Source organism: Dendrobates tinctorius, unplaced genomic scaffold, assembly GCF_039654945.1.
Source record: "Dendrobates tinctorius isolate UK_male_01 unplaced genomic scaffold, ASM3965494v1 ptg000417l, whole genome shotgun sequence".
NCBI classification, from domain to species: domain Eukaryota; kingdom Metazoa; phylum Chordata; class Amphibia; order Anura; family Dendrobatidae; genus Dendrobates; species Dendrobates tinctorius.
In genome coordinates this window covers 218,702-239,517 of record NW_027362081.1, presented here as the reverse complement: position 1 = coordinate 239,517, position 20,816 = coordinate 218,702, and the positions used below count along the sequence as shown (strand labels likewise).

At 53.3% G+C, this 20,816-nt stretch overlaps 1 protein-coding gene across 7 annotated transcripts in view; it reads right to left on the bottom strand.

The window, feature by feature from the left end:
* The window catches only part of LOC141076481 (amyloid beta precursor protein binding family B member 1-like), a 52,522-nt gene that overhangs the window by 26,064 nt on the left and 5,642 nt on the right, over positions 1 to 20,816 (bottom strand). For 3 of the 7 annotated variants that reach the window (XM_073563963.1, XM_073563964.1, XM_073563965.1), the window contains exons 2-8: positions 16,507 to 16,559; positions 13,751 to 14,395; positions 7,107 to 7,300; positions 4,065 to 4,147; positions 2,296 to 2,356; positions 2,089 to 2,217; positions 864 to 991 (exon numbers count right to left, since the gene is read on the bottom strand). In XM_073563963.1, the coding sequence (XP_073420064.1) occupies positions 864 to 991; positions 2,089 to 2,217; positions 2,296 to 2,356; positions 4,065 to 4,147; positions 7,107 to 7,300; positions 13,751 to 14,390 (1,235 nt within the window). In that variant the 5' untranslated portion in view covers positions 14,391 to 14,395; positions 16,507 to 16,559. The remainder of the gene's footprint in view (positions 1 to 863; positions 992 to 2,088; positions 2,218 to 2,295; positions 2,357 to 4,064; positions 4,148 to 7,106; positions 7,301 to 13,750; positions 14,396 to 16,506; positions 16,560 to 20,816) is intronic. The other 4 variants (XM_073563959.1, XM_073563960.1, XM_073563962.1 and 1 more) reach the window with 2 other exon arrangements.

The following is a 20,816-nucleotide window of genomic DNA, read 5'->3' as shown; positions in this document are numbered from 1 at the left end:
ATCCTCCGCAGCAAACCCTACATTACACCACACACCCTCCGCACCATTCCCTATATTACACCTCACGCCATCCCCTACATTACACCGCACACCCTCCCCACCATCCCGTACATTACACCGCACACCCTCCCCACCATCCCGTACATTACACCGCACACCCTCCCCACCATTCCGTACATTACACCGCACACCCTCCCCACCATCCCCTATATTACACCGCACATCCTCCCCACCATCCCCTATATTACACCGCACATCCTCCCCACCATCCCCTACATTACACTGAACACCCTCCCCACCATCCCCTATATTACACCGCACATCCTCCCCACCACCCCCTACATTACACCGAACACCCTCCCCGCCATCCTCTACATTACACCGAACACCCTCCGCGCCATCCCCTACATTACACTGAACACCCTCCCCACCACCCCCTACATTACACCGAACACCCTCCCCACCATCCCCTACATTACACCGCACACCCTCCCCACCATCCCCTATATTACACCGCACATCCTCTGCGCCATCCCATACATTACACCGCACATCCTCCCCATCATCCCCTACATTACACCGAACACCCTCCCCGCCATCCTCTACATTACACCGAACACCCTCCGCGCCATCCCCTACATTACACCGAACACCCTCCCCGCCATCCCCTACATTACACCGCACATCCTCTGCGCCATCCCCTACATTACACCGCACATACTCTATTATACCGCATATTGTTATACTGTACCTCTCTCTATATCCAGCAGCATAATAAAATGGAGAAAGGAGAAAAATTAGTAAAAAGAGAAAAGCTGGTGAATAAAGGGAAGCAAGGGGCGCCCCACACACCGGATCCTCACCTGCCATCATCTCGTCCCACGCCCCATACACGGATGCTGACGATGGGCTGAGAGTGCAGCAGAGTCTGTCCGGAGGAGTCGCAGAGCTTCAGGGAGTCATCATCCAGCACCAGCAGCATGTCCTTCCCCTGTAAGATACAACATGGAGTAAAGGACACCTCGCCAAACGCCCAGTCAAAAGGGCTAGAAGCCGGGCCCAGTCAAGAGGGGTAAGCACCGCCAGAAGCCGGGCCCAGTCAGGAGGGGTAAGCACCGCCAGAAGCCGGGCCCAGTCAGGAGGGGTAAGCACCGCCAGAAGCCGGGCCCAGTCAGGAGGGGTAAGCACCGCCAGAAGCCGGGCCCAGTCAGGAGGGGTAAGCACCGCCAGAAGCCGGGCCCAGTCAGGAGGGGTAAGCACCGCCAGAAGCCGGGCCCAGTCAGGAGGGGTAAGCACCGCCAGAAGCCGGGCCCAGTCAGGAGGGGTAAGCACCGCCAGAAGCCGGGCCCAGTCAGGAGGGGTAAGCACCGCCAGAAGCCGGGCCCAGTCAGGAGGGGTAAGCACCGCCAGAAGCCGGGCCCAGTCAGGAGGGGTAAGCACCGCCAGAAGCCGGGCCCAGTCAGGAGGGGTAAGCACCGCCAGAAGCCGGGCCCAGTCAGGAGGGGTAAGCACCGCCAGAAGCCGGGCCCAGTCAGGAGGGGTAAGCACCGCCAGAAGCCGGGCCCAGTCAAAAAGAGTAAGCACTGCTAGAAGCCGGGCCCAGTCAGGAGGGTAAGCACCGCTAGAAGCCGGGCCCAGTCAGGAGGGGTAAGGACCGCCAGAAGCCGGGCCCAGTCAGGAGGGGTAAGCACCGCCAGAAGCCGGGCCCAGTCAGGAGGGGTAAGGACCGCCAGAAGCCGGGCCCAGTCAGAAGGGTAAGCAACGCTAGAAGCCAGGCCCAGTCAGTAGGGGTAAGGACGGCCAGAAGACGGGCCCAGTCATGAGGGGTAAGCACCGCCAGAAAATGCCCCAGAAGGGGGGGGGGGCAACACCGCCAGAAGCCGGGCCCAGTCTGGGCCCAGTCAGGAGGGGTAAGCGCCGCCAGAATCCGGGCCCAGTCAGAGGGGCAACCCTGCCAGAAGCCGGGCCCAGTCAGAGGGGCAACCCTGCCAGAAGCCGGGCTCATCAGAAGTGTCTGTCAGGAGCAGGGGACCCGTTGTCTGCCATAGCCCATGCTGCACCCCTACCCCCCGTGCGGAGCAGATATACCGGTGTCAGGCTCTGGTTGTGAAGAGACAGTTGTCGGATACAGCTATTCACGGCCGCGCTGCTTCTTCCCGGGGCCAAGTCCTCCTCGGTCATCTCAACCCAACCCAGGGAGCAAACTGGAAACCTCTGCTAAAAGAAAGCGAAAGACCCTCAGAGGAGGCCACACACCCACAACAGTAAATCACGCAGACCCTGCAGACGACAGACCTGTGGCCCCAAGTCACCCATCAACAGGGGCCCCTTCTCGTCTTCTGGTGGCTGCTCAGAGCTGCAGACGCAAAACATCAGAAAATTACAAGACAGTAGACAATCCCACCTCCCCAGTGCTCACCACTGCAGACAATCTCACCTGCCCCCACACTCACCACTGCAGACAATCCCACCTCCCCCGTGCTCACCACTGCAGACAATCCCACCTCCCCCGTGCTCACCACTGCAGACAATCCCACCTGCCCCCGTGCTCACCACTGCAGACAATCCCACCTGCCCCCGTGCTCACCACTGCAGACAATCCCACCTGCCCCCACCCTCACCACTGCAGACAATCCCACCTGCCCCCACGCTCACCACTGCAGACAATCCCACCTGCCCCCACGCTCACCACTGCAGACAATCCCACCTCCCCCGTGCTCACCACTGCAGACAATCCCACCTCCCCCCCGTGCTCACCACTGCAGACAATCCCACCTCCCCCACACGCTCACCACTGCAGACAATCCCACCTCCCCCACACACTCACCACTGCAGACAATCCCACCTCCCCCACACACTCACCACTGCAGACAATCCCACCTCCCCCACACACTCACCACTGCAGACAATCCCACCTCCCCCACACACTCACCACTGCAGACAATCCCACCTCCCCCACACACTCACCACTGCAGACAATCCCACCTCCCCAACACTCACCACTGCAGACAATCCCACCTCCCCAGCACTCACCACTGCAGACAATCCCACCTCCCCAGCACTCACCACTGCAGACAATCCCACCTCCCCAGCACTCACCACTGCAGACAATCCCACCTCCCCAGCACTCACCACTGCAGACAATCCCACCTCCCCAGCACTCACCACTGCAGACAATCCCACCTCCCCAGCACTCACCACTGCAGACAATCCCACCTCCCCAGCACTCACCACTGCAGACAATCCCACCTCCCCCCGTGCTCACCACTGCAGACAATCCCACCTCCCCCCGTGCTCACCACTGCAGACAATCCCACCTCCCCAGTACTCACCACTGCAGACAATCCCACCTCCCCAGTACTCACCACTGCAGACAATCCCACCTCCCCCCGTGCTCACCACTGCAGACAATCCCACCTCCCCCCGTGCTCACCACTGCAGACAATCCCACCTCCCCCCGTGCTCACCACTGCAGACAATCCCACCTCCCCCCGTGCTCACCACTGCAGACAATCCCACCTCCCCCCGTGCTCACCACTGCAGACAATCCCACCTGCCCCCGCGCTCACCACTGCAGACAATCCCACCTGCCCCCGCACTCACCACTGCAGACAATCCCACCTCCCCCGCACTCACCACTGCAGACAATCCCACCTCCCCCACACTCACCACTGCAGACAATCCCACCTCCCCAGCACTCACCACTGCAGACAATCCCACCTCCCCCAGTACTCACCATTGCAGACAATCCCACCTCCCCCAGTACTCACCACTGCAGACAATCCCACCTCCCCCAGCACTCACCACTGCAGACAATCCCACCTCCCCCCCACACTCACCACTGCAGAGACAATCCCACCCCCCCACACTCACCACTGCAGACAATCCCACCTCCCCCCGCACTCACCACTACAGACAATCCCACCTCCCCCCGCACTCACCACTGCAGAAAGTTTCAACACCCCTACCAGCATGAGAAATTTTCATCCCCCCTGCAATGAGCACCACAGCCGGCAGCGGAGATGCACCCACACACCACAGGGGAGATATGATTTGGGTCTCACCAAAGGTTCAGGGTGTTGATATGGAGGGTGACATCTTCTGGCCGATCACTACTGAAATCTGACATCTCATCCTGGGAAATCTCCTGGAGGAAACAGAATAGAAACTGATCTCCCACTCAGGATACGGCTCCCGTATACACCGTGCACAACATAAATGAGTACGCCCCACATCCCACAAATCTAGTGTTGTGTGTGACCTCCATGATGTGTAAGGAGGCAGCTAGTCTTCTAGGCCTGGAAGGAACAAGGTGGCGATGACTTATTTCAGCATCTTTCTCTATCTCCAGAACGAGCTCTAGAGACCGGATGCCGGATGGAGAGTGGTGACAACTTGTCTCCAGAACTCCTCATAGAGGTCCGGTTGTTGAGAGACACTTGGCCTCGGAGTCACCGTCAGATGTTTTGTTTCAATGGCATGGTGGGAAAAATGCCGTCCCCCAAGGGCTGGAGTGATGGCACCATCTTCTATCTCACTATAGAGTAACACATCTGTGGCTTCATGACTATCAATGGCATGTAGACCCTGACACCGGCGGCCCATGTGCCTCCATGACATAGGCGACTCCCTCATAAGGACATGGCCAACGCCAGGTCTCACAGGAGGCTCCATGCAATTTATTTTTGTCCTCTTCACAGTTTTGAAGGCATCAGCTCTATAAACCCTTAGGGTGGTCTCATCGCCTAGCGTAGAGTCCCAGTATTTCCTCCGTGGACGCCCCCCATGATGTCGTTCCTCTCCAGTGTGCGCCGGATTGTGTACCTCGGTTCAGGTTTCTATTTCCTTAGATAATTGCAGGGTACTTACGTGTGGATTTTCTTCCCCCTTCTCCTGTTTAGGTGGTGACTTCGGTGGTCACCTGGATGTCTGTCAGATGTGGCAGTTCCATCCTTCTTAAATTTTTGTATCACTTTGCTCCAGTATCTGACTGATCAGTATATCTCTGCTGATCTTCTTGTGATATACTGAAATGATTTTCTGTCTCAGGTCTTGCGACATTTCTCTACCATGTGGTGCCATTGCCGACAGCATGAAATTTAAGTATCGCCTTCTTACAGCCCCCCGTCTGCTGGACACCGGTGTAATGAAGAATTAAGACTTACCTGTAATCTTGGGAATTAAGATTCTGTAGTCTAAATTTTAGCTTTGCTCTGAATACTTTCATTGGGGAGTACTCATTTTGGCAAGATCTTGAATCAATTTGTTAGAAAAAACTTTTTGGATGCAAAAATAACTAATCTTGCTAGCAATCAATGTCTGACGTTTCTGGAGCTATTGTGTAGTACAGTCGCCCTTAGAAAATGTGGATTCGGAAAGGAAACTAAAAAAGGTATTCTGACAAATCTGCTGGGGTGTACTCATTTATGCTGAGCATTGTATATACACACTTGGTCAAAATTGTTGGCGCCCCTTGTTTAATGACAGAAAAACCCACAATGGTGACAGAAATAACTTGGATCTGACAAAAGTAATAATAAATAAAAAATCTATGAAAGTGAACAGATGAGAGTCAGACATTGCTTTTCAGCCAGGCTTCCACAGAATTTATAAAAAAATAAACCTCATGAGATCGGCCTGGACAGAAATAATGGTTCCTTAACTTAATATTTTGCTGCACAACCTTTTGAGGCAATCACTGCAATCAGACGATTCCTGTACCTGTCAGTGAGACTTCTGCTCCTCTCGACAGGTATTGTGGCCACTCCTGAAGAGCAGACTGCTCCAGGTGTCTCGTGTGTGAAGGTTGTCTTTTCCATGTTTCAGCTCTTTCCAAAGATGCTCAATAGGATTTAGGTCAGGGCTCATAGAGGCCACTTCAGAATAGTCCAATGTTTTCCTCTTAGCCATTCTTGGGTGTTTTTAGCTGTGTGTTTTGGGCCATTATCCTGTGACTGAGACCAAGCTTTCTGACACTGGGCAGCACATTTCTCTCTAGAATCCCTTGATAGTCTTGAGATATCATTGTACCCTGCACAGATTCTAGACACCCTGTGCCAGATGCAGCAAAGCAGCCCCAGAACATAACAGACCCTCCTCCATGTTTCACAGTAGGGACAGTGTTCTTTTCTTGATATGATTCATTTTTCCGTCTGTGAACATAGAGCTGATGTGACTTGCCAAAAAGCTCAATTTTTGTCTCATCTGTCCATAGGACATTCTCCCAGAAGCTTTGTGGCTTGTCAACATGTAGTTTGGCAAATTCCAGTCGGGCTTTCTTATGATTTTTTTTTTCAACAATGCTGTCCTCCTTGGTCGTCTCCCATGAAGTCCACTTTGGCTCATACAACGACAGATGGTGCGATCTGACACTGATGTTCCTGGAGCTTGAAGTTCACCTTTAATCACTTTAGAAGTTTTTCTGGGCTCTCTTGTTACCATTCGTATGATCCATCTCTTTGATTTGTCATCACTTTTCCTCCTGCGGCCTCGTCCAGGGAAGTCGGCTACTGTCCCATGGAGCTTACATTTCTGAATAATATGTGCAGCTGTAGTCACAGGAACATCGAGCTGCTTGGAGATGGTCTTATAACTTTTACCTGTAACATGTCTGTCTATAATTTTCTCTCTAATCTCCTGAGACATCTCTTTCCTTCGCTCCCTCTGGTCCATGCTGAGTGTGATACACACCATGTTACCACACAGCACAGTGAGGATCTGTAGCCCCCTCTATACCGGCCGCTCACTGACTCCAGGATTGTAGACACCTGTGATGATAATTAGTGGACACACCACGATGTAACATGTCCCTTCTGTCACGTTATTCTCAGGGGCGCCATCATTTCTGTCCAGGCCTATTTCATGAGGTTTATTTATTAATTTTTTTAAAAATTCTGTGGAAGCATGGCTGGAAAGCAATGTCTGACTGTCATTTGTTTTCATAGATATTTGATTTATTATTACTTTTGTCAGATTTAAGTTATTTCTGTCACCATTGTGGGTTATTCTGTCATTAAACGAGTGGACATGGCCGCTGTGTATATACACACTAGGTGAGCACAGGACATGTAATGTAAGCAATGTGTGCAGAACAAATGGAGCGTTACCTCTTCCTCTGTGGGGGTCTGCTCAGTAGGGGAGTACATCTTCGGCTCCCCACTACCCAGGTCTGATGGCGGCTCCCATTGTGTGGTGCCAGTGGGTACATGCCAATAGTAAGTTCCTGAGGTGTCTTGCACCCGCATCCAACCCGAGGGCAAATCCGAGTCAGTATCCAGAGAGTTACGTGGCCAGAAGCAATCTTTAAAAGAATGAGAATGTATGTCACATGGATCCTCCCCCAAGCCGCATTCGACTGCCCATGGCGGCCGCCCCCCTCCCAGGGCCGACTGCCCATGGCAGCCGCCCTCCTCCCCGAGCCGACTGCCCATGGCAGCCGCCCTCCTCCCCGAGCCGACTGCCCATGGCAGCCGCCCTCCTCCCCGAGCCGACTGCCCATGGCAGCCGCCCTCCTCCCCGAGCCGACTGCCCATGGCAGCCGCCCTCCTCCCCGAGCCGACTGCCCATCGCAGCCGCCCTCCTCCCCGAGCCGACTGCCCATCGCAGCCGCCCTCCTCCCCGAGCCGACTGCCCATCGCAGCCGCCCTCCTCCCCGAGCCGACTGCCCATCGCAGCCGCCCTCCTCCCCGAGCCGACTGTCCATCGCAATATTTGGTAAATAATTTCCCTAAACTCCTTTCACTTAATGTAAGTTTTAATGAATAATCATAACCTTGGTAACAGATTCCTAATGGGATTTGCACACAATAAGAAACCTGCCCGATGGAGGGGCTGTGACTATAAGCCGCCGTCAGCGCCATACGTCAAGATATCCAAATCCAATATAATGCCGAAGTCTAACAGAGAGAGAGACAAACCAGAAATCAAGGAGAATCTCCAATACTTCCATAATAAGAACTTAACCCAGAAGGAGTACACCTAGCAGTAAGAGACCTTAACAACATTCTCTATGCCATGGCAGAAATGTCCGACCTGAAAAGAAGCATCAAGAGGCCGAATAAACAAAATCCCAACAACTGGTTTGATAAAGAATGCAAGACCATACGGAAGGCCCTAAGAATGGGCTCAAATAAAAACACAAAGAGCCAAGCAACCCCACTCCGAGAGAAGCCTACCACACCGTACAACGAAATTACGAAGCCATCCTCAGAAAGAAAAAGCAAAACCACATCTCCACCAAACTCCTCCAACTCCAAGATGCCCATGAAGACAACAAATTTTGGGAACTGTGGAATCACCTTGGATCCAACCAGAAAAGCAACAGCCTCCACATCCAGAGCGGCAACATCTGGCTCCAGTACTTCAAGGACATTTACAAAGATATCCCAAGTGAGGACCTGAACTCGGCACAAAAAGAGCTTGTGAAAAATCTGAAAGATATGGAGGAAAAGTTCAAAGATTTCCAAAATCTTCTGGATACACCAATCACACTGACAGACATAATAGAAAGGATCACACGGATAAAAAGGTAAAACAGCCAGAGGTCCAGATGGGATCCTCCCAGAAATGCTAAAATACAGCCCTCCAGACATCCAGGCTGCGATAACAAAACTATTTAATACTGTACTGCAGGCCGGCTGCTTCCCCAAAAACTGGAACCAAGGACTCATAACCTCTATACACAAAAACGGGGACAAGTACGACCCAGCAAATTACCGGGGGATATGTGTCAGCAGCAACCTGGGTAAACTCTTCAACTGCATCTTGAACAAGAGGATCCTCACCTTCCTCACCGAGCACAACGTCCTCAGCAAGAGCCAAGCAGGGTTCATGCCAAACCACCGCACTACTGACCACATCTACACCCTGCAGCCTCATCAAGAGCCACGTCCACAATACGAAGAACGTGAAGATATCCGCTGGCTTTATGGACTTCAAGAAGGCTTTCCACTCAGTGTGGCACCCAGGACTATTCCTAAAACTGCTGGGGAGTGGAATAGGAGGCAAAACATAAGAAGCTCCTACACAGACAACAGTTGCAGCGTGAGGGTCAACGGAAGGAGGACGGCCTATTTCCAACAGAGATGAGGCGTGAGACAGGGCTGCAGCCTCAGTCCAACACTCTTTAACATCTACATCAATGAGCTGGCAGTGGCTCTAGAGTCCACTTCAGCACCAGGACTCGCCTTCAATGACACCCAGGTGAAATTTCTGGTGTATGCTGATGACCTTGTGCTGTTATCACCAACCGAGAAAGGCCTCCAAGATCACCTGAAAATCCTATAGACCTTCAGCAGCACATGGGCACTGCCAATCAACCAGAAGAAAACTAATATCACGGGGTTCCAAAGAAAGCAGAAACCTACTGGCCATCCTACCTTTACAATAGACAACTGCCTACTTACAGAAATCAACAGGTACATCTACCTGGGTCTAGAACTAAGCCAGTCAGGGAGCTTCTAGCAAGGCAGAGTTACTGAAAAGAAAGGCATCCAAAGCCTTCCATGCCATCAGAAGACGTCTCTACCATCTCAAGGCACCAGTAACCGTCTGGCTAAAAATCTTTGACTCCATCATTGCCCCAATCTTTCTGTATGGCAGTAAGGTCTGGGGTCCAGTCTCATACCCAAACTGGTCAAAGTGGGACGCTGGGCCAACTGAAATATTCCACCTAGAGTTCTGACAGCATCTTCTCCAAGTCCATCGGAGCACATCAAACAGCGCCTGCAGAGCAGAGCGGGGCAGATTCCCACTACACCTCACAATCCAGAAGAAGGTGCTGTCATTCAAGGCTCATCTAGAAAGTAGTAGTCCCGGCTCCTACCATCACAAAGCATTCGTACACCAGGAGGGCCCAGGAAGCCTCCCAACAAAGTACCCAAAGCCAGCCTGACCAAAGCCATCAGCCTACATGGCCTGACAAAAGGCGAAATCCAGAAGAAGATACACAAAGTCAAAGAGGAATATCTCAGCATCTGGAGGAACGTCCTAAACAAATCCCAGAAACTGACGATATACCAGAACCTACAGAGGGAGCACAAGAGTGCAGCGGCCATAACAGCAGAATATGTCAGTGCCTGCCACAGACTAAGAGGAGACTGATATGTCATGGACCTCTATATCCCACCCTGGACACGCCCCTATCCCAGACTAAGAGGAGCCTAATATGTCATGGACCACTATACCCCACCCTGGACACATCCCTATCCCCAGACTAAGAGGAGCCTGATATGTCATGGACCACTATACCCCACCCTGGACATGTCCCTATCCCCAGACTAAGAGGAGACTGATATGTCATGAACCACTATACCCCACCCTGGACACATCCCTATTCCCTGACTAAGAGGAGACTGGTATGTCATGGACCTCTATATCCCACCCTGGACACATCCCTATTTCCTGACTAAGAAGAGCCTGATATGTCATGGACCTCTATATCCCACCCTGGACATGTCCCTATCCACAGACTAAGAGGAGACTGATATGTCATGGACCTCTATACCCCACCCTGGACACGTCCCTATTCCCTGACTAAGAGGAGCCTGATATGTCATGGACCTCTATACCCCACCCTGGACATGTCCCTATTTGCTGACTAATAGGAGCCTGATTTGTCATGGACCTCTATATCCCACCCTGGACACGTCCCTATCACCAGACTAAGAGGAGCCTGATATGTCAAGGACCTCTATACCCCACCCTGGACGTGTCCCTATTCCCTGACTAAGAGGAGCCTGATATGTCATGGACCTCTATATCCCACCCTGGACACGTCCGTATCACCAGACTAAGAGGAGCCTGATATGTCATGGAGTCCTATACCCCACCCTGGACAAGTCCCTATTCCCTGACTAAGAGGAGCCTGATATGTCATGGACCTCTATATCCCACCCTGGACACGTCCCCATCACCAGACTAAGAGGAGCCTGATATGTCATGGAGTCCTATACCCCACCCTGGACAAGTCCCTATTCCCTGACTAAGAGGAGCCTGATATGTCATGAACCTCTATACCCCACCCTGGACACGTCCCTATTCCCTGACTAATAGGAGCCTGATATGTCATGGACCACTATATCCCACCCTGGACACGTCCCTATCACCAGACTAAGAGGAGACTGATATGTCATGGACCTCTATACCCCACCCTGGACACGTTCCTATTCCCTGACTAAGAGGAACCTGATATGTCATGGACCTCTATACCCCACCCTGGACATGTCTCTATACCCAGACTAAGAGGAGCCTAATATGTCATGGACTTCTATACCCCACCCTGGACACATCCCTATCACCAGATTAAGAGGAGACTGATATGTCAGGGAACTCTATACCCCACCCTGGACAAGTCCCTATTCCCTGACTAATAGGAGCCTGATATGTCATGGACTCCTATACCCCACCCTGGACACATCCCTATTCCCTGACTAATAGGAGCCTGATACGTCATGGACCACTGTTGTGAGTTCATTTTCCCCTTCATTACTGAGGCCCGAGGAACTCCCTCTTCTGGTAAAGAAAGGTAGTGAGCCTGATTATCAAACACCTGAGGCTGATGATGACTGGCTGAGTGGAGTTACTGACTGGATATAAGGCTGCCGACGCCCTTCTGCCCTGCGGGTGATTTCTCTGTGGGATCCTTGGGAGACCAGTCTGAATTCCTGCTCCTCTAAAGCTAAGTTTGCTGCTCGGCCTTTTGCTTTGGTTCTTTGACTTTGTTTTGCTTTGTTTTTCTGTATTTCTGCCATTCCCTGCTGGGGTGTGCTGAATTCATTTAGCTCTGTCTTCTGAAAATACCTGAGTGCTGATTTAGTTTTTGAAGCCTAGCTGCTTCAGGGCCTTTTTCATATCAGCTTGTTGGCTTATGTCTTTGATAGGGTTTTGGCAGATTGCAGACAGCAGCCTTCCTGTCCTTTCCTATCTAGGTAGTTTTGGGCCCCGTCTATCTTTCTGTCTGTGTTAGTATTTTCATCTTGCTTCACCGTCATTATATGTTGGGGGCTGCCTATTGCTTTGGGGTCTGCTCTGGGGCAGTTTAGATTTCCCCTTTCTTTCTTTAGGCCTATGTAATTCTCCGGCTGTGATCGAGGGGTCTAGGGCATCGTAGGAACCCCCCACGGCTACTGCTAGTTGTGTTGATAGGTTCAGGGGTCTGCAATCTGATAGTTGCCAACTTCTCTGGTTTTCTGGACTTAGCTTGTATTTCTGCTTTTGCCTCCTACGGTGACTCATTCATAACAGACCACTATATCCCACCCTGGACACGTCCCTATCACCAGACTAAGAGGAGACTGATATGTCATGGACCTCTATACCCCAGCCTGGACACGTCCCTATCACCAGATTAAGAGGAGCCTGATATGTCATGGACCTCTACACCCCACCCTGGACACGTTCCTATTCCCTGACTAAGAGGAGCCTAATATGTCATGGACTTCTATACCCCACCCTGGAGACGTCCCTATCACCAGATTAAGAGGAGACTGATATGTCATGGACCTCTATACCCACCCTGGAGATGTCCCTATCACCAGATTAAGAGGAGACTGATATGTCATGGACCTCTATACCCCACCCTGGACATGTCCCTATTCCCTGACTAAGAGGAGCCTGATATGTCATGGACCTCTATACCCCAACCTGGAGATTTCCCTATCCCCCGACTAAGAGGAGGCTGGCAATAGCAAAAGTACAACAGGAATGGATCCGGCACACCAACACCATGTAAAGTGCAAAAAAACTCTTATTCGGGCATGTCCAACCGTATTAAAAACATGGGAAACACCTGACGCGTTTCTGGCGCGTTACTGAACGCCCTTTCTCATAGGATATAAAACCACAAAAGGGACATGAACAATATATAGAAGGAAGAACCAATCAGTAACCATGAGAACAATTACAGTGATTATGCTGCAATTGTTAGAAAACATGCTGGATACATGGACGTCGGATGTGTTGTCTGTCGTCTAGAGGAGCGTGGACTGTGGCTACAGACTGTACTGGCAGGAGATATGAAATCTGTGGGCCAAACGCTGGGGGACAGTGAGAATCACCTGACACAGGGGCAGTGGGACCACCGGCTCCAGGGTAAAGGATCTGGTGGACTGGGGACACTGTACGTTGGCCATCTACCCGGAGTTGTTGTAAAGCCATGGATGTAAGTAATAAAAGTACGCGTTCACCTGCCTAGGTGATTATTACAACCCACAAGCTCAGATCTTCACAGTCGGAAACTGGACATTCCAACAGATGGATAGTTCTCGGATTATACAACTGTATGAAAGGGACCATGGTACAGCACAGCTGTAAGTGCACCCACCCCGGCCCGATATGTTCTGCCTCGCAGCTCCATCCATGGTATGAGACCGGCCTCGCCCCGGAGGACACAAGGTGAAACATGTCAGGGTGGCCAGGAGTGTCATTCCTAAGGTTGCACAAGAGGGTCTATTCCACTTCTAGAACCCACAATGGGCAGAGTTCCAGGCCACTATCCACACCTGGAATCCGTTACCAAGGTTACTATTAACATAGAACATTTAATAAAACCATTTAAGCTGCAGTCTTGAGTTGAGGGATATTATTTGCCAAATATCAATCTATAAAATGGGCTATGCATTGAGCAAACCATGGTTTTACGGGTGTGGCAAAGTAACTGCAATGTGTCCGGCTCAGGGCCACACCTGCCCCACAGCCGGGTCAGCTCCACACCACACATTTGGGCCACGCCTGGGCCGGCATCCCATCATACCTGTGTCATCAGGAGAGCCATAGGATGGGCTTCCTTGGGAAAGCGTTGCCCAGCTGGAGTCCTCATCACTCCCACCAGTATTCCTCATGCCGAAGAGTAGGCTGGCGCTGCGCCCATTCTCTCTGCCCTTCGCACTGTCCGGCACAACCTCAGAGCTGAGCTCTGAGGTCTCAGTAGTGATGGGGTCAGTGACCTCGCTTTGGGCGGGCGTCAGATCGTCCTCCTCATCCTCCTCGTCCTGGATGAGCAGCGGAGGGGACTGGTTCATGCTGCCGCGGTTGACACAGTTGAGCGCGGACACGTGCAGCTCCTCCAGGTGGGCGCGCTTCTCGTCTTTCTCTTGGTTGCAGTTTGTCCAGTCTTTGTTGAAGCGCTCCGGGTCTGGGTTGCAGTTCTGATCCTCTTTCTCGTGCTCGGCCGCCTTACGCAGCTGGTTCTGCCCTTCTTTTAACCATTTTGGGTTGGTGCGGTCGGATGGGGCACCACAGCCCAGCTCCGCACTGACTAACCCCATTGCGCTCTGCAGGTCAGTGTGGGCATAGATCTGCCTGCTCTTGGAAGACAGGAGGTCGTTGTGGGAGGTGAGGAGGCTGAGGGTGAGGGCGGACACCGGGCTCTTCTCCGTCAGCGGACTGGACATTGTTACTGAAGAATTGAGAAGAAGCGAGACGTCAGGCCAGAGGCGGACACACCAGCGCGAGGTGCCACGCCAGACGCTGACACACTGAGCCAGAGCGCCACGCCAGACGCTGACACACTGAGCCAGCGCGAGGCGCCAGACGCTGACACACTGAGCCAGCGCGAGGCGCCAGGCCAGACGCTGACACGCTGAGCCAGGCCAGACGCTGACACGCTGAGCCAGCGCGAGGCGCCAGGCGAGACGCTGACACGCAGAGCCAGCGCGAGGCGCCAGGCCAGACGCTGACACGCAGAGCCAGCGCGAGGCGCCAGGCCAGACGCTGACACGCAGAGCCAGCGCGAGGCGCCAGGCCAGACGCTGACACGCAGAGCCAGCGCGAGGCGCCAGGCCAGACGCTGACACGCAGAGCCAGCGCGAGGCGCCAGGCCAGACGCTGACACGCAGAGCCAGCGCGAGGCGCCAGGCCAGACGCTGACACGCAGAGCCAGCGCGAGGCGCCAGGCCAGACGCTGACACGCAGAGCCAGCGCGAGGCGCCAGGCCAGACGCTGACACGCAGAGCCAGCGCGAGGCGCCAGGCCAGACGCTGACACGCAGAGCCAGCGCGAGGCGCCAGGCCAGACGCTGACACGCAGAGCCAGCGCGAGGCGCCAGGCCAGACGCTGACACGCAGAGCCAGCGCGAGGCGCCAGGCCAGACGCTGACACGCAGAGCCAGCGCGAGGCGCCAGGCCAGACGCTGACACGCAGAGCCAGCGCGAGGCGCCAGGCCAGACGCTGACACGCAGAGCCAGCGCGAGGCGCCAGGCCAGACGCTGACACGCAGAGCCAGCGCGAGGCGCCAGGCCAGACGCTGACACGCAGAGCCAGCGCGAGGCGCCAGGCCAGACGCTGACACGCAGAGCCAGCGCGAGGCGCCAGGCCAGACGCTGACACGCAGAGCCAGCGCGAGGCGCCAGGCCAGACGCTGACACGCAGAGCCAGCGCGAGGCGCCAGGCCAGACGCTGACACGCAGAGCCAGCGCGAGGCGCCAGGCCAGACGCTGACACGCAGAGCCAGCGCGAGGCGCCAGGCCAGACGCTGACACGCAGAGCCAGCGCGAGGCGCCAGGCCAGACGCTGACACGCAGAGCCAGCGCGAGGCGCCAGGCCAGACGCTGACACGCTGAGCCAGCGCGAGGCGCCAGGCCAGACGCTGACACGCCGAGCCAGCGCGAGGCGCCAGGCCAGACGCTGACACGCCGAGCCAGCGCGAGGCGCCAGGCCAGACGCTGACACGCCGAGCCAGCGCGAGGCGCCAGGCCAGACGCTGACACGCCGAGCCAGCGCGAGGCGCCAGGCCAGACGCTGACACGCCGAGCCAGCGCGAGGCGCCAGACGCTGAGCCAGGCCAGACGCTGACTCCCCGAGCCAGCGCGAGGCGCCTGGCCAGACGCTGACACGCCGAGCCAGCGCGAGGCGCCAGACGCTGAGCCAGGCCAGACGCTGACTCCCCGAGCCAGCGCGAGGCGCCAGGCCAGACGCTGACACGCTGAGCCAGGTCAGACGGTGACACGCTGAGCCAGCGCGAGGCGCCACACCAGACGCTGACACACTGAGCCATCGGGAGGCTCCAGGACTGACGCTGACACACTGAGCCAGCACGAGGCGCCAGGCCAGAAGTGGACACACTGAGCCAGCGCCAGGCCAGCAGCGGACACACTGAGCCAGCGCCAGGCCAGAAGCGGACACACTGAGCCAGCGCCAGGCCAGAAGCGGACACACTGAGCCAGCGCCAGGCCAGAAGCGGACACACTGAGCCAGCGCCAGGCCAGAAGCGGACACACTGAGCCAGCGCCAGGCCAGAAGCGGACACACTGAGCCAGCGCCAGGCCAGAAGCGGACACACTGAGCCAGCGCCAGGCGCGGACACACTGAGCCAGCGCCAGGCCAGAAGCGGACACACTGAGCCAGCGCCAGGCCAGAAGCAGAGAGAGAGCATTTAGGATACAGAATTTGCTGAAGTACGGCCAGGCATGAAGCAGAACATGGGGAAGATCAGGCACAGGATGGTAGAAATGAGGACGCACAGAAGAGACTATTTTGAAGTGCTGCCGTCTACAGCACTGTGCAGCTCACCTTCTTACCTGGAATATCGGGAGGAAGCCGGTCATTCTCCTCCACCACACAACCTGCAAGGAGAGGACACAGATTACAGCTCTTCATTGCCATCACATACCACCACCCTGCTGTCAGCACCACACAGGGGCCATCTCCTTATTGACTGTGAGGACACTGCATTGTATCTTCATTAACCAGATGACTATTTTTAGTAAGTCAGGAGGAATAGACTTATCTATTTGTTGACTTTTGAATTTATGTGTTTCTTTCTGATTGGTCCGCTGCCTCGGAGTAACCCTTGACTCTACCCTGTCCTTCAAACCGCACATCCAAGCTCTCTCCACCTCCTGTCGCCTGCAGCTCAAAAATATTTAGAGAATCCGTTCCTTTCCTCAACCCTCAATCTACTAAAATGTTTGTGCATGCCCTCATCATCTCCCGCCTCGACTACTGCAACATTCTTTTCTGTGGCCTCCCTGCTAACACCCTCACACCTCTCCAGTCCATCCTTAACTCTGCCGCCCGACTAATTCATCTCTCTCCTCACTACTCCTCCGCTTCTCCCCTCTGCAGATCTCTTCACTGGCTCCCATTCCCTCAGCGTATCCAGTTCCAATTACTAATACTGACCTACAAGGCCATCTCTAACCTGTCTCCTCCATATGTCTCTGAACTAATCTCCTGATACCTTCCCTCACGTAATCTCCGGTCCTCCCAAGACCTCCTTCTCTCCTCCACACTTATTCGCTCCTCACCCAACCGCCTCCAAGACTTCTCCCGAGTAGCCCCCATCCTCTGGAATTCTTTGCCACAACACTTCCGGCTATCAACCACACTCGGATCCTTCAGACGGAACCTGAAAACCCACCTCTTCAGGATAACCTACAGCCTGCAATGACCCCGCTGCCTCCTCACCATCACTGGAGCTGCTGCAAACCCCCAACCTACTGTCTCCTTCCCCACCATCCTGTAGCATGTAAGCCCCCCGGGGCAGGGTCCTCTCTCCCCTCTGTATCAGTCTGTGGTTGTTAGTTTACTCTCTACTAATACTGTGATTTGTATGTGACCCCTTCTCATGTGCAGCACCATGGAACCAATGGGGCTATAGAAATAACAATTGGTCCAGAAAACACTGCTGCTTGTGTAAGCCTGTAATATGGACAACCTGATGTAGGGTACTGCGCGGTTATCCGGGGTGACTAGCGATGTTCCCGGATTACACATTGCCCAGGCCAGACTGTTTGCTGACTTGATCTGTCACCGTTCTTCCCCTTATCTGTTAATGCTGGATTGAAGGACACTTGTTAACCACAAAGAGAGGTGATATGAGAGAGCCAGAGACATCCGAAGACTCCACAGCAGCGGAGACATCACGGCTCCATCATGAGGGACACAGATTGGGCATTCTACAAGATGCCGGCTTCACATCTGCGTAGTTCCTCCGTGACGCTCCGCCCACTGCCGCGCCTCCTCCGTTCAGCTCCGCCTACGTCTGCATGCGGCCTGCGTACCCATCTTTAGCATTGGATACGCAGGCCGTGTGGACATATGCGGACGCCTCCACACGCGTCGTTTTCAAGCTGTGGCGACCTGTGTCAAACGCAACATGTTGCACTTTATTGCGGTCGTCGCAGCGTCAAAACGACGCATGCGGAGGCGTCCGCATATGTCCACACGGCCTGCGTACCCAATGCTAAAGATAGGTACGCAGGCCGCATGCAGATGTAGGCGGAGCGTCACAGAGGAACTCCGCAGGCCTCCGCAGCTCTGCCCAACGCTGGTGTGAAACTAGCCTACGGCTGCTCTTACACTTACTTACGGCCCGCAAGAAGACCATGATGCGACGTGTGCCGTACAGCTGTGGGGGCCGTAGCTGCGGCCGTGATAAAAGATCGAGCTTGCTCTATTATACGGCGTACGGACACGGCCCCCAATGTAAACCAATGGGGCCACAAAAACAAACAGAAGCTTGTTTTTGCGGCGCCCTGTGACTTCTGATTTTCTGGAACGCCATTTTTTTTTCTCAATACTATTTCAATAGTATTGGAAAAAAAAAAAAAAAAAGCGATCCCCAAGCTTTTTTGTGGCCCGTTATTGCGGCGGACCATAAAAATTGCGGCGATACGGCCCGCAAAGACGGGCTTCAAAAACAGCAGTAAGTGTAAAAGTAGCCTTAGGCCTCTTTCACACTTCAGTTTTTTACAATCAGTCACAATCCGCCAGGTTTTGGAAAAAACGGATCCTCAAATTTTTTTTGAGGATCCGTTTTTTTTCCCCCATTGACTTGCATTAATGGCGGATTGTGACGGATTGCTGTCCGTTGCATCCGTTTTTTTTGAGGATCCCCCAAAAGTTGATGTCCGTCACCTTCCTCAAAGATTTCAAAACGGAGCTTGCAACGTTTTCGTTTTTTTCTCTGGCGGATCCTCCATTTCTGGGTGCCGGACAAAAGAATCTCAATCTCTCTCTCTCTCTCAGCATTTCTTTTAAATTTCCGCATTTTCAGGATCCGTCTAAAAATCTCTCCCTCTCCTCTGGCATTTTCCCCTCCTCCTTCAAACACTCTATCATTACTCCATTACTAAAGAAACCCACCCTCAACCCATCCTGCACAAACAACTAAAGACCAGTCTCCAATCTCCCCTTCATCTCTAAACTCTTGGAGCGCCTGATATACTCACGCCTTACCCGTTACCTCTCCACTCACTCCCTCCTAGACCCTTCACAGTCCGGATTCCGCCCCCTACATTCGACAGAAACTGCACTCAAAGTGACCAATGACCTTCTGACAGCAAAACGTAATGGGGACCACTCTCTGCTCATTCTTCTTGACCTATCTGCAGCTTTCGACACTGTTGACCACCATCTCCTACTCTCTAGGCTCCAGTCACTAGGCATTAAGGACTCTGCTCTCTCCTGGTTCTGCTCCTATCTTTCTGACCGCTCCTTCAGTGTTTTGTTTTCTGGCTCCACTACATCTTCCTCTCACTGTTGGGGTACCTCAGGGCTCAGTCCTTGGCCCCCTTCTCTTCTCTCTCTACACGGCCCCAATTGGACAGACCATCAGCAGATTTGGCTTTCAGTACCATCTTTATGCTGATGACACACAACTATATACGTCTTCCCCTGACCTTACCCCCGCTGTACTACAGAACGCCACGGACTGTCTGTCTGCAGTCTCCAACATCATGTCTGCTCTCTATCTGAAACACAACCTCTCCAAAACTGAACTTCTTCTGCTCCCACCATCTACTAACCTCCCTAAATCTGACATTTCCCTCTCTGTAGGTGGCACCATAATAACACCCCAACAGCAGGCGCGCTGTCTGGGTGTTATGTTCGACTCCGATCTCTCCTTCACCTCCCATATACAATCTCTTGCCCGCTCATGCCGCTTACACCTAAAGAACATCTCTAGAATCCGCCCTTTTCTCACCATGGAAACAACAAAAACTCTCACTGTCGCCCTGATCCACTCCCGCCTGGACTACTGTAATGCTCTATTAATTGGCCTCCCCGTCACTCGACTCTCCCCTCTCCAGTCTATCCTTAATGCAGCAGCCAGGGTTGTCCATCTGGCTAATCGTTACTCAGACGCGTCCGCTCTTCGCCAGTCGTTACACTGGCTGCCAATTCATTACAGGGTACAATTCAAAGTACTTGTTCTCACCCACAAAGCTCTCCACAGTGCGGCACCCCCTTACATCTCCTCCTTCATTTCTGTCTATCGGCCTAACCGACCGCTGCGCTCTGCAAATGACTTTTGCCCTAATCCGTACCTCCCACTCCCGACTCCAAGACTTCTCCCGTGCTGCGCCAATCCTCTGGAATGCTCTACCCCAAGATATTAGGACCATCCACAATTTGCATAGTTTTAGGCGCTCGCTCAAAACACATTTGTTCAGAGCGGCCTATCAAATTCAGTAATCAAAGTCATGTTATGTTTGTGTGTGTGTAGCCCATTCACTATCTCCATCTAACCCCCACCCCCTGAAGATGGCTGGACCATCATTGTGAATACATCATTGTAAATACAAACCTGTGCTCTGTATCTCCCCCACCTCATTGTAGATTGTAAGCTCCACAAGCAGGGTCGTCTTATTTCGCTTTAATTATTGTATTGTTAACGTTGTTACTTATGACTGTTGTGTTTGAAACTGTTCAACTGTAAAGCGCTGCGGAATATGTTGGCGCTACATAAAGATTATTATATAAATAAAGATTATTATTAAAAACGGATCCTGTGCCATCCGTTCACAGCTTGTATGACTTTTTGGCGGATTTGAACTGATGCAAAAAACTGAAGTGTGAAAGAGGCCTTAGGGGAC